The sequence below is a fragment of the Schistocerca nitens genome, chromosome 6, assembly GCF_023898315.1.
Source record: "Schistocerca nitens isolate TAMUIC-IGC-003100 chromosome 6, iqSchNite1.1, whole genome shotgun sequence".
NCBI lineage: Eukaryota > Metazoa > Arthropoda > Insecta > Orthoptera > Acrididae > Schistocerca > Schistocerca nitens.
The window spans coordinates 251687226-251701313 of record NC_064619.1 but is presented as its reverse complement, the minus strand read 5'-3'; the positions used below and the strand labels follow the sequence as shown (position 1 = coordinate 251701313).

General features: G+C 38.4%; 1 protein-coding gene across 4 annotated transcripts in view; it reads left to right on the top strand.

The window, feature by feature from the left end:
* LOC126262370 (2',5'-phosphodiesterase 12-like) overlaps nt 1–14088 on the top strand; it is a 169691-nt gene that overhangs the window by 49048 nt on the left and 106555 nt on the right. For all 4 annotated transcript variants that reach the window (XM_049958963.1, XM_049958962.1, XM_049958961.1 and 1 more), the window contains exon 3: nt 10932–11091. In XM_049958963.1, coding sequence (XP_049814920.1) covers nt 10932–11091 — 160 coding nt within the window. The remainder of the gene's footprint in view (nt 1–10931; nt 11092–14088) is intronic.

The following is a 14088-nucleotide window of genomic DNA, read 5'->3' as shown; positions in this document are numbered from 1 at the left end:
CTCTCTCCCCCTCTCTCTCTCCCTCCCCCCCCCCCCCCTCTCTCTAATTCTTTCTTTTTATGCTGACACCTTTAGCAGTTCTCACATGTTAACTTTCTGAAATAAAAAGACACAACATAAAATAGTTTCATAAATTACAGTGTTCCAGTTTAAATTCTGCATTATTAATTTTTTGAATAATTGTTATTATAATATTTAAGTTTTTATTCAAAATAAATTAACATTCCACTTGTGTACAACAGTAGTGACTCCCATCTTAAATTTTCATTAATTTATGCAAAATTGAATGTCCCTTCTCATATCAGAAACTAGTAACTAAAACTTGTTTACATTATGAAAAAAAATTTCAATGTTTAATAAATTTGTATTGAATTGCAATCCTTTGAAGTTTGTTATTACTCTTGGTCAGTTATATTACACCAGCCAGAAAGGAATTTATTGCCACTGTAATGTACAAGTATTCCTTGCTTTCCGTTTGCTAAAGACAAATACATGCAATAAAGAGACTTTATTTGAAAATCCCCACTTATTAGTTTGTGGAGAAGCAGCTCATAGTCTACAGTGAAGCTATTGTGAAGCCACAACATCTTTGATTTGCACATTCTGTTACCAAGACAGTACTGAACTTTGTGCCCAGTTCATTTGTCCTGTTGCATGGAATGTGCTGCAGCCTTCTGTAAATGCATGTTGACAGTGTAGAACAATGCTGTGATATGAATCATAATTTCCTTTCTAATCACACACGTGTTGTTGCTGTTGTGGTCTTCAGTCCAGAGACTGGTTTGATGCAGCTCTCCATGCTACTCTATCCTGTGCAAGCTTCTTCATCTCCCAGTACCTACTGCAGCCTACATCCTTCTGAATCTGCTTAGTGTATTCATCTCTTGGTCTCCCTCTATGATTTTTACCCTCCACGCTGCCCTCCAATACTAAATTGGTGATCCCTCGATGTCTCAGAAATATGTCCTACCAACTGATCCCTTCTTCTAGTCAAGTTGTGCCACAAGCTCCTCTTCTCCCCAATTCTATTCAATACCTCCTCATTAGTTATGTGATCTACCCATCTAATCTTCAGCATTCTTCTGTAGCACCACATTTCGAAAGCTTCTATTCTCTTCTTGTCTAAACTATTTATCGTCCGCATTTCAGTTCCATACATGGCTACACTCCATACAAATACTTCCTGACATTTAAATCTATACTCGATGTTAACAAATTTTTCTTCTTCAGAAACGCTTTCCTTCCCATTGCCAGTCTACATTTTATATCCTCTCTACTTCGACCATCATCAGTTATTTTGCTTCCCAAATAGCAAAACTCCTTTACTACTTTAAGTGTCTCATTTCCAAACTAATTCCCTCAGCATCACCCGACTTAATTCGACTGCATTCCATTATCCTCATTTTGCTTTTGTTGATGTTCATCTTATACCCTCTTTTCAAGACACTGTCCATTCCATTCAACTGCTCTTCCAAGTCCTTTGCTGTCTCTGACAGAATTACAATGTCATCGGCGAACCTCAAAGTTTTTATTTCTTCTCCATGGATTTTAATACCTACTTCAAATTTTTCTTTTGTTTCCTTTATTTCTTGCTCAATATATAGATTGAATAACATCGGTGATAGGCTACAACCCTGTCTCACTCCCTTCCCAATGACTGCTTCCCTTTCATACCCCTCGACTCTTATAACTGCCATCTGGTTTCTGTACAAATTGTAAATAGCCTTTTGCTCCCTGTATTTTACCCCTGCCACCTTCAGAATTTGAGAGAGAGTATTCCAATCAACATTGTCAAAAGCTTTCTCTAAGTCTACAAATGCTAGAAACATAGGTTTGTCTTTCCTTAATCTTTCTTCTAAGATAAGTCGTAGTGTCAGTATTCCCTCACGTGTTCCAGCATTTCAACAGAATCCAAATTGATCTTCCTCGAGGTTGGCTTCTATCAGTTTTTCCATTCGTCTGTAAAGAATTCGCGTTAGTATTTTGCAGCTGTGACTTATTAAACTGATAGTTCAGCTCATCCAAATACTGGTAAGAAAACTGGCAACAATGATGTAGGATTATAGTTCTCCATTTCATCTTGTTTACACTTTTTATGAAGCTGTAAATCAACCCTCATCAAGAGACTGACTGATTAAGAGGGTTGTGCAGCACAAGTACAGACTATTATTACTTTAGTGTGAACCTTTTCCCATCCCAGTAAGTGTAAATTTTTAGGGACATTAAGTTTTTCACACTGTAGCTTAAAACCTATCATACTAGGTGTTGTACTTAGTGGTGAGTAGTCACTCATTTATTATAATTTACTGAAATGTTGTTGAAGGATTCACATATGGTGCTTGGATCTGTATCAGTTCTAGGACATTTTCTCTTCAGTTTACTACCAACTTTATATCTTGTAAACCGAGTGAGGTGGTGTAGTGGTAACAAACTGGACTTGCATTTGGGAGGATTGCAATTCAAACCTTGTCCAGCTATCCTGATTTAGGTTTTCCGTGATTTCCCGAAATCGCTTCAGAAAATACCAGGATGGTTCCTTTGAAGGGGAATGGCTGACTTCCTTCCCCATCCTTCACTAATCCAATGGGACTGATGACCTCTCTGTTTGGTCCCATCTCCCCACATCAACCAACCAACTTCGTATAACAGACTAAAAACTTTAAATTTTTTTTCCATATGAAATGAATCTGCTGTTCAGAGTACTAGTTGCTAGTCTACCTATGTGTGAAAGGTTTTTTATGTCTGTGTGTACATATTTAAGAAATTCAGGAATTTGGTTAATGTTTGCCACCACATTGAATGCTAGAAACTCTAGTTACCTTTGTTAAACATGATCTATGAAATTCACTCCATACTTTTAGGAAAGGGAAACTGTTGTGTTTGTAGTTGTAGGAGGTGTATATAAGGTAGATCGTTATACTACAAACACAGAGAATACCAGTTGCATGGGTTAAGTTCACACACTTTCATTTATAGTATTTACATGTAGCCAGGCTTCAAAGGCAAGTAATTGAAATTACAAAACTTCGTCTTTTGCTTTTGCAGTTGTGTATCTCATTGTGTACTGTGCTTGGTATGCTGACTAGTCAGTTATATTAACTGATGATGGTGGCACAGGCATTGATAGCAGTCTTCGGAGGTTTGTCATGTCTTTTTCCAGCTTACAAAGAGGTGCAGATGAATATTGCTAGTTCTGTTGTTATGAAGAGGGCAGGGCCATCAGCAGCATCTCCAGATGTAGTGCCGCGACAAGTGATTTAGGTTTCACAGTGAGCAAGGTGATTTCTGACTGCCAGCTGAAGTTGCCATATAGGCCTGACTCCAGAGTAACACACTAGCAGAGTCATTTGTAGTCAGTGTAAACACTGCTGATGTGTTGATGTGGATGACTGTGCTGTAGTGAAAGTGATGACAGTGGATGAGTGACTATAGCTGATGGCATCATCTAACACGTGGCTGAACATTCATCTTGCGAATTTCTGAAAACATCTGCTGAAAAACCAGGAATATTATGCACATCCACAGTTATGGGAAATAGCAGCATTAGAGCTGATAAAGAAGGTACTGATGGTGATGACGACTTGATATCTATAAAAAGGGTATACCTGATAGCAGAGATGGATGCTGCCTTGGTGGCTGAGACAATTGCTGTGTAGAAAGCTGCAGCACTGTGGGATGGGTAGCAGGGATTGTGTTCCATGGACTTTGCATCTTTGGGTAACTTGTGTGATTGGACCTGTGGCATTGGCAATGGCTGTGCACAGGCAGCAGACTGATTTTCTAGCAACAGCTCTGAAAAATTAAAATCTGTGGCAGGGTTAACATATTCATAAAATTGAAGTTGGTTTTGGTGTTGTTGGTACATACCTGTTATGCCCGGAATTATAGAGTTTGCTCAACCAATCATCTGAATGACAATTCCTGACTTTCAGTTATATGGCTTGTTGAACACTCAATAGAAGGCTTTGTCATTTTGTGAGGTGTCATTGTGAAACTTACCTCTGAAGTAGTGCTCCAATGATGCAGTAAATGCATTAAAGTTAGATGATGATGACCATGCAACAATTCTGCCAGGGATTTCTCTCTTAATGACATTGTGCAATAAGTACTGACATACAATAATAAAGCATTTTCTCTTGTGTGCAAAGAATGAAGTTTTGTCCTCTGAGACTTGAAAGTGCATACAAAGTGCTCTGCTTTGCAATTTGACTAAGGAGAGAATGGAGCCATTCTGATAGGCTGAATTCCATTTTATTGACAGAGTCAGTCAAACTTCATGGTCAATAGCTGGAGACCACTGTGTGAAATAGTGACTTGAGGCAAAACTTAGACAGAAAACAAAAGTGAGTGCTCTGATAGTGCCAGCACTGGTTGTTGAAATCATGGGGATGACAAAAGGATATTTACCAAAAATGTCAATGATTATGAATTGTGTGTTCCAGAACAGACCAGCAAAATCTATATGAATGTTTTGACCAGAACCACCAGATTGTGTCCAACTGAAAAATTGTTGGCATGCAAGTGTGGCAAAATCACCACTTTGATTTGTTTGTCCATTCTGTGCCAGTTCCAATGTTGGTGTGCTAGATATTTTGTTTTGACCATACCCAAGGTGTCCTCTGTGTAAGACATATAAAATATTACTTTGTAATGCTCCTAATGCTGCATGAGTTATTACACTAGTTTATTCATCCATTATATGTAACAAATTTACATCATTTTTTTAAATATAAAAACTATTTCATTGTGTACAGTATCATCAACTCATTGTTTCCAAGATATAATTCATATTATGAGGCCAATCCAACTGAATGTAATTTTTGAGCAAATGTAATGATCAATCATTTTCTGTAGCTTTAGTGATTCACCAATGATCAGTGAGAAAAGCTTGTAGGGCTTCTGATTCAGACTGATATATTTGAAAACAAGATACGTCTGATGCATTGAATTCCAGATTATTGCTGAATAGAATGCAATAATGAGTATATGTGTTTGCTTGCTTGGAAGTGGTCCCGTAAATAATATCATATTTAATTGGGAAGAAGTAGTAACCAATGTTGTAGCTTTTGAACCATTTGATCTGGTTGCTGAATGGAAAAATACAGTTCAACATTTGTGATCAGTCATGAGAAAAAAGTCTTCTGCCATGCAGATACTGATGACACGTTGTAACTTCATAAATGATTGTCAAGACTTCTTTTTCTGCTGTAATTTAGCTGAGCCTTGTTCAAAATTTATGACTTTAATGCAATGGCATACTCGATATTCCCAACCTTGTGTGATAAAGCTGCATTAATTCCATATGAAGTAGCAATGACTTCCAATGCTACTGCTTTGCTTGGATTGAAATGTATTGGATAACTTTGTCTATACAAAACATCCTTTAGAAGATATCTGTTCTTCCAGGAGTTCTAGTCCTGAAGGTTTTCCAGGAGAACTTCTATGAAGTTTGGAAGCTAGTAGTTGAGATAGTGGTGGAAGCAAAACTCTGAGGCTGGGTTGTGAGTCATGCTTGGGTAACTCATTTGTTAGAGCAGTTGGTGTGAAAGGCAAAGGTTCAGAGTTTGAGTCATGGTTTGGCACACAGTTTTAATCTGCTAGGAAACTTCAAAGCACCCTGTAATTTCTGAAATCATTATTCAGATTTTGAAGTCAGTTTTAAAGGAACATTTTTACATTTGAGGTTATTCAAGATAAAGCTTACATAACAATTAATCTGTGCAAGAACTGCTTGCAATTCCTGAACATTTTTAGGAAAAGGTTATTTTCAGACGGCCTTGAAATGTTTGGTAATGGTATATGCACCCTGAGCATCAGTATGTCCCAGATATTCAATTTCTGTGTTAAAGAGCATTTGGCAGATTTCATTTCAATCCTGCATCTCTTAAAACCTAAAAAAGGCATTATAAATCACTGAGGTGCTCTTCCAGTGTCTTGCTGGACACTATAATATTGTCCAAATAGTTAGAGTGTAACGGAATTTTTGTCATCACTTGTTCGAATAAATGTTGGAACAGAGCAGGAGATGAGGTGCTTCCAAAGGGGAAGGCGTTGACACTGATGTGAGCCTTCATGTGTATTAATTACCATGAATTTCCCTGTTTCATCATCAAGAGAATGTTGCAGGTAAGTGTCTGCTAAATCTTTTCTTCAGTATGTGGTAAGGGGAATGTTACTATCAGTGTTTGACCATTTACAGTGGCTTAGAAATCTGCATTTTCCTCATTTGTTTTCCCAGTGATTATCGGAGGAGATGCTCATTGGCTTGGGTTGCAGGATTCGATTTTGTTCCAATCCTTTCAGTTGAGTTGTTACTTCTTTTCAAATAGCGTGTGGTACTGGACATGCTCTGTTAAATTTAGGTTTGACATTATCTTTAAGTGTAATAGGGGATTGGAAATCCTGCCCATAACCTAGCATGCCATCGAACAAATGATATTCGTCACATAATTGTTTAATGCTCATGTGATGTCTAGTAACTGAGTGCATGTACATTACCTTGAATTCCCAGACCGAATGAATCAAATGTGACCATTCCAGATATGACTGAGCTACAGTGAATGTCATTATATTGGTCATATTTTTGTGTTTCGTTTGTAGTTTATGCATCCTGAAAACACAGATTATTGCACCTTTAAAAGTTGTGAGATTCAGATTTGATTGCTGAAGGTTTGTGTATCCTAAACGTATAAATATTTGCTGATTATAAAAAGCAACTAAAGCACCTGTGTGTAGCTGAAATTTCACATTTTGATTGGAAGTTTGTACAGTAACGATCAGTTTGAAATGGTTCCTTTGAATCTGGGTGTTGGTGCTCTTTCCTGAAAGATGGTTACCCTTTGCATCTTGGTTGAGTGCACGATTTGGTTTTAGTCTGTTTGGGGAGAGTTGATTTGGGTTTTTGATACTGAAGTTTTGCAAGACACATTCAGAGATGAGCTTTGTGTAATTTTTGCTTGTTAGATTGAGTTGAATTCAGACTGTTAAATCATATTTATTTACATTTTCTGCAGTTGAGGTCTACATGGAAGTGAATTCACTGTAGGGTTCTCCAGTAAGCACACTTGCAGAGTGTGTCTGATTTTATGACAATGTCAGCATTCTGCTTGGTGGAAAATGTGACGGTTGCAGTTGTGCATTATGAAGCATTAAGCACATAACTTTGGCGTGCAAGAGCTGATGTGCTGGCTCAGTGACACTGAGAATTCTTTATGCTTATGGTGTTGAGCAGCATGAACTCTTTGCGAGTTGCAGGTAAATGAAGAACACTTAGCGCACACAGTGTGAAAATCTAATTTCGCGAAATCTCCGTATTGAACTTCAGTCACTTGTAAGATTTCACCCAGACAATGATTGTAATGCATTAAGATTTCTGCTCTCATTCTGTTGTCTGTTATATTTTGTATAATGGCATCATGAAGCATTTTGTCCTGAAATAATGCTCCACAAATACAATTAAATTTGAAATTTGTAGCCACGCCTTTAAGTTTTACTATCAACCCATGATAGGACTAGTTAGGTTGCCTATGTTTTCTGAAAAATTTGTAGCGAGCAGCAGTCATATATATCTGAGATCAATAATATTCATTTAATTTATTCAGTAGATCAGCAAAGGTCGTAGATTTTGACTCTGCTTAAGGAAGAAGTTTTCTGTACAGTCTAAAGATTTGTACTCCAACGCAAGATAAGAGAAATGAACAGTGAGGTCCAACATGAATGCTGTATGCAGAGAAGCACTACTCGAGCTGCATCTTATATTCCAACCATTCTTTTACTTTGATGTTAAATGAGCAAAATGGTGAAGGTGGCACTGAAACTCTGTAATTCTGAGCTTTATTGGTTTTTGTCTGCTTCTTACTGGTTTCATTATGCCTGAAGCAGTTGCGTAATGGATATCAGCAGTCTTCTAATTTGACGACTCTGAAATTGAACAAGCATCATGAGTGGTTGCTCTCCATTGGATGCATTTTTACTCAAATATTCAATGAAATTAAAGAATAGGATGTACATTGTAGCTAAAGTATTTGAGTGTCTAATGGTGCTGGCAAAATTTTCCTTTATTAATGCGGGATTCATGTCATAGTAAGTCATTAGCAGTGGAGGACAGTAACGTGCTGCTTGTGGGAGCAGACAGTGATGTGGTGTGGACATGGTGGGGCAGCTAGGTGTAATTGGGAGGTTGGGAGGCGAGGGGGAATAGGAGAGAGGTAGAAGAGGGGTAAAAAGACTGTGAGTACATTGGTGGGATATAAGGCTGTGCACAGATGGGAACTCTCCCTTCAGTATATCATCAATTCCCATAACCCCCCTGGCCTCGACCTTCATTAGTCCCTGTCCTTTACACACCTATCACCTTCCCTGCTCCCACTCCAGCCATACACAATCTTTTTTCCCCTCCTCTACTTTTCACCTTTTCCAGCCCCCCCCCCCCTCCTTACCAGCTGCCTAACCTCTTTCCCATCCCTACCCTCTCATTCCCCCTCCTCCTTGCCCCAGCCTCTCCTCCCGCCTTGCACATTTGCTCATATTTTGGCCTCAGGCTATATTGAAATGTAGCAAAAGGAACATACTAAGCTTGTAAAGAAATTGGGTGCAGTCACTTATAAATTTTTATAAATTTGGTTATATGTATAACGTAACAAGCAACACAAATTTCTTCTTGCAGCATCTAGATACCAGATTAAATATGTTTACAAATGAAAAAGTGGTAAAAATTCAACAATGGAAAATCCCAGGATGGAATGTAACAATATTCTGGAAAGAATATTTGCTACTCACCAAATAGCAGAGATGCTGAGTCGCAGATAGACCGATGACCTCAGCAGTTTGGTCCCTTAGAAGTTCACACTCATGCTGAGTCACAGATATGCACAACAAAAAGACTGTCAGGAAATGAGCTTTCGGCCAACAAGGCCTTCGTTGGAGATAGAAAACACACACGCACAAGTGTGACCGAAGTCTCTGGCTGCTGAGGCTACACTGCGAGTGGCAGGAACAGCAGCGCATGATGGGAGAACCAGCCAGTTGGTAGAGGTAAGGAGGAGGTGGCTGGGGCAGGGAGGAGGAGGAGGGATAGCAGGATAGGAGTGGACAGTAAAGTGCTGCTTGTGGGAACATGCAGGGATGAGGTGGAGATAGGGTTGGGCAGCTAGGTGCAGTCAGGAGGTTAGATGAAGGGCAGGAAAGGGTAGCGGAAAAGGAGAATGGTGAAACTTCTGTGGATGTGTCGGCAGAATAGAAGACTGTATAGTGCCAGAATGGGAACAGGGAAGGGGCTAGAGGGTAAGGACAACGTAGGATATGTTTCAGGGAGAGTTCTGACGTGCACAGTTCAGAAATGCTGGCATTGATTGGAAGGATTCATATGGCAGTGGCTGTGAAGCAGTCATTGAACTGCAGAACGTTGTGTTGGGCAACATGCTCAGCAATGGGGTGATCCAGCTGTTTCTTGGTCACTGTTTGTGGCGGCCGTTCATGTGGACAGATGGCTGTTCCCATTCCAGCACTACACAGTCCTCTATTCCATCAATGCACCCACAATCTTTTTACCTCTCCCCTTTTCCACTAACAGTCCCCCGCTCTCTGTCTAACCTTCCGACTGGACATGAATTCCATACCCCCTCTCCTCCTCATCCCTGTATGCACCCACAAGCAGCACTTTACTGTCCCCCTCCCCTAACCTGCATCCCTCCCTCTCCCTGCCCCAGCCTCCTCCTTATCTCCTTCACCCACTGCATCTCCCATCATGTGCTACTGCTCCTGCTGCTTGCAGTGTGGCCTCAGGAGCCAGAGACTGCACGTGCACGTGTGTGTGTGTTTGTGTGTGTGTGTGGGAGAGGGGGTGGGGGGGGGGGGGGTTGTCAATCTCCGATGAAAGCCTTGTTGGCGAAATGTTCATTTACTGACAGGCTTTTTGTTGTGCCTATCTGTGACATAGGTTTGTGATGTTCTGATTTATTAATGGAGTTGCTCTTCCATTTACACCTGTTTTCTAACTCCTCCCCTAGTGTTCTAGTGGCCTTGCTATCCATTTCCCATAGCTACTTTCTCAGTATAAATTTGCTAATATCTCCAGTTGATTGAATTCATTTAAGGAATGGGAGTTATATTTTTGTCTACCCGTTAGTCATTACTTCATCATAACTACACATATTTGGAAACTGTTTCAGTAGGAATTAAACTGTAATCCCACAAAAATGTCTGGGAAGGTCTGTGAAACCTATTTGCTGAAAGATGTGAGATTAAATTTTTTGTTTATTTTCTACCTAGAAAAAAATGGAATAAGACTAACCAGAAGTGGGAGAGCTATAGTTGAGTCGTCACAAGTTGATCCCTGACAGCTCACAGAACTGTTGCCCGCTTTCATCACCTGCAAAGGGCTAACGGCTGCAGGCAAAAATAGTAGCCTTCTAAAGAACTGTGACAACACTGAGGCATTGCCTTAGAGATATTTACAACATTGCTTTACATTATTGGCAGAGGCAAATCCGTGAAGCTGTCATGCTGAGCCCAGTGCAGCTCTCAGGGATCAACTAACACTGATTCAACTACAGTAATATTGACAGGCTACCAGAGAACATAGAGGGAAATAAAAAAGTGCAAAAGTAGTAAGTGAAGAGAGGCAAAAAACATATATGAATTACAGAAAAGAGACTAATAGAAAAACTGATTATCCTCACATAAGTCATGATTTTCTATTGATCCTAGGTCGCCATTAACCTAATTTTAGCATTGGCATAGTTAAGCATTTACCTTCCCTGTAACCATGTTAAGAACTTCAGAAACTCTTTGTAACTCTTTGTTTTGAATTCATAATTTAGAAACAAGTTTTTAGTGTTTTGTGTCTCAACATATTTTAGTCAGGGTCATTTATATACTTTCTTAATGCGCCTTGTTAATTTTCATTGCTAATTACATGCTTGGTTTTTAAGGTTACAATGTTGACATCATGTGTCTGCAGGAAGTTGACAAAAGTGTGTATCAAGATCATTTGCTTCCGCTTCTTTCAACCAGATACAATGGAACTTTCAAAGTTAAAGGAACCAAGATAACAGAAGGCTTGGCATGTTTTTATGACAAATCTAAATTTCGGTACGTGAGGTGTGAACTTAGTAATTATTAGGTAGAATTCTAATGTTAAATTCTTGACATCTTCATTACTTGGATTTTTTTCTGATTGTGTTTATAGTTACTTTTAATTAAGTCAGATTCACTGTTTCATTTAATGTAATGATCATTTGAACTTTTTGGCACAAATGCCAGGCACTTTATTCTCATGTTTAAAAATATTTAGCATCTCATTTATTGATCCTGTTCTATTTGTGGGAAAATTTATAAAAAGATACAGTTAAAATTCCCTGCTTGTTATTTTGAGTTTCATCAAATAAAGGTAGAAAAAATTGTACTTACAAGGAGAGGTCTGCAGTGGTTGCATCGCCATGTTGAAACCATGTGTCGGGCGGTGTAGGCTACGGTCCCTGGCATCACGCTCTGCAGCTGTTCACTCTGGTGGGCCCTCATTTACAAATAATCCCAAAACATAATTTCAAAATTCATTATGGTTCATAGCAGCCTTAAAAATAACAATAACAAAATGGCACCATAATATAGTAGTTAATTTATTTGGTCTGTGTGTTGAAATTTGTTACTTCAACCCTCTTGGCTGAAATCTCCTTTTTTTTATGACTGTGACTTTTTATTTTTATTCAGTCAATTGGTTTTAACACAAAGAGTTAAAAAAAGTATTCTGTATTGTGAGAGGTGGTAGTATGGCCCAAAACAAAGCAAAAAGGTTCAGTAAACATGGGAAAATACATACCTTAAGAGTTGTGAGCACTTGTGTGGTAGAAGAAAGAAGTTTCACAGTAGTGGAGGTGGAGGAAAAGGAGGTGCTCATAGCTCTTAAGATATACGTTTTAGAGCCCATGTTTACTAAGTATTTTTGTCTTGTTTTGATCCATATCACTACCTCTCAAAATTTAGAATACTTTTTTAAAGCCCTGAATAATATTATGTGTTTCTAATCCTTTGCTACACCATTTTAATCATCAAATAAATGTTTTGTTTACCCTCATTTTTTACTTTGCCTTATTCTTTTTTTCATTTGGAATCTTTGTCCATGTGATTTTAATTATTTTTATGTGTCTATCATAATATTTAAATGTATGGAAACACCAGTCTATTGTTTAAAAAAGAAGACTAAATAATCTATTTACATTTACCTTGCAGTAATATTAGAAATTTATTTTTTGTTGCTTTATGTTGATTTTTTCAGATGGTTATCATCATACAAATATTTAAAACAAATTCTATTCACACCATGGGCAAAATAATGCAGATAAATATTTAAATGAAAAGAGTTTTCATAAATAAATGAAATTCAAGCAAAAGAGTGAAAGGAATAATGGTTGCCGTAACATAGACAAACATATAAAATGAAGCAAAAGCAGAAAATGAATCACAGCAAATATGTGAAAATAATTCAAATCACATAGGCAGAGATTTGCAAATGAAAAAAGAATAAAAGGAAGAAAAAATAACTGCAAATAAAAAAAGTTGAAATAACAATTAAAATGACAGGGGGGACGATTAGTGCATCTGATGGAATTACAACCATAACTTTCAGCACAGATACCAAATAACTAAACTACTAGACTATGGCACTGTTTTGTAATTGTTGCTTGGTTTAAAGCTGTTGTGAATCCAAAGAGATTACAAAATTTCTTTTTGTTGAATGCTAGAAAATTGTTGAATGCTAGCAAACAAGGATGCACGAGAGAACAGCTGCAGAGTATGATGCCTGGGACTCTAACATACAGTACCATGCAGGCAGTTTCGAAAAATTGACCCCTCCCCTGGGGATCTCTTCTTGTTAGCAGAGAGAGAGAGAGAGAGAGAGAGAGAGAGAGAGAGAATTTCCTTTGTGCTGGGGTCAGCTCTCATCTGTAAGTAGAATTTCTTTGCATGATTATTCATTTTGGCTGAAGAGTGTTTCTTCTGAGTAACAACGAATATATCCGTGATTTATACTAATTTCCTTATGTGCCAAGTTGTTTATTAGTGAGAATAAATTAGATTCTTTAGCTGTCCAATGAAATGAAATGATCATATGGCATTTATTGGCCAGGGTTAGGCCACCGTACTTGCAAGTCTTTTTAGTTGATGCCACTTGCGGCGACTTGCGTGTCAGTTATGATGAAAACGATAATGAAGGACACACCCAGTCCCTTGCCAGGAATCAAACCCGGGCCCCCTTGAATGGTAGTCAGTAACGCTACCGCTACTCTACGGAGGCGGACTCTGCCCAGTGCAGTGTGATGTATTAGACCTAGTGTACAAGTATGCAGAACGTGTTCTCTTTCAAACTTCACGTGCAAAAATTGTTATATACTGTCACTGTATTGTAATTCAAATTTATGCTTTTATTGCAAGCATGTCATTAAGGCAAACACATTGAACTCGATATGCATCTCTACCTATCACAGAACTTGGATCAGGTTATATGTGTGTGGCTGGAGTTTATATCAAATATAATTTTTCTTGCCAAATAATTATGAAGGATTCCATTCAGCCTAGGAACATGAACTCAATGCGTGAATCTCCATAAGTAATCACGGAATTTCATTTGTGTCGAAAATGAATTGTGAGTAACATTTAGTAATGTTTTCTTGACTTTTAGATAAAAACTAACTACTCTGCAGCTATTTCTCAACATACAACATCTTCTAAACTCTTACAATAGCTGAATGTCAGTTATAACACACCAGCTATGGAGATATGTTTTATTGTCCACTTCTACATCTACATCTACATACATACTCCGCAAGCCACCTGATGGTGTATGGCGGAGGGTACCTTGAGTACCTTTATCGGTTCTCCCTTCTATTCCAGTCTCGAATTGTTTGTGGAAAGAAGGATTGTCGGTATGCCTCTGTGTGGGCTCTAATCTCTCTGATTTTATCTTCATGGTCTCTTCGCGAGATATACATAGGAGGAAGCAATATACTGCTTGACTCCTCGGTGAAGGTATGTTCTCGAAACTTCAACAAAAGCCCGTACTGAACTACTGAGCATCTCTCCTGCAGAGTA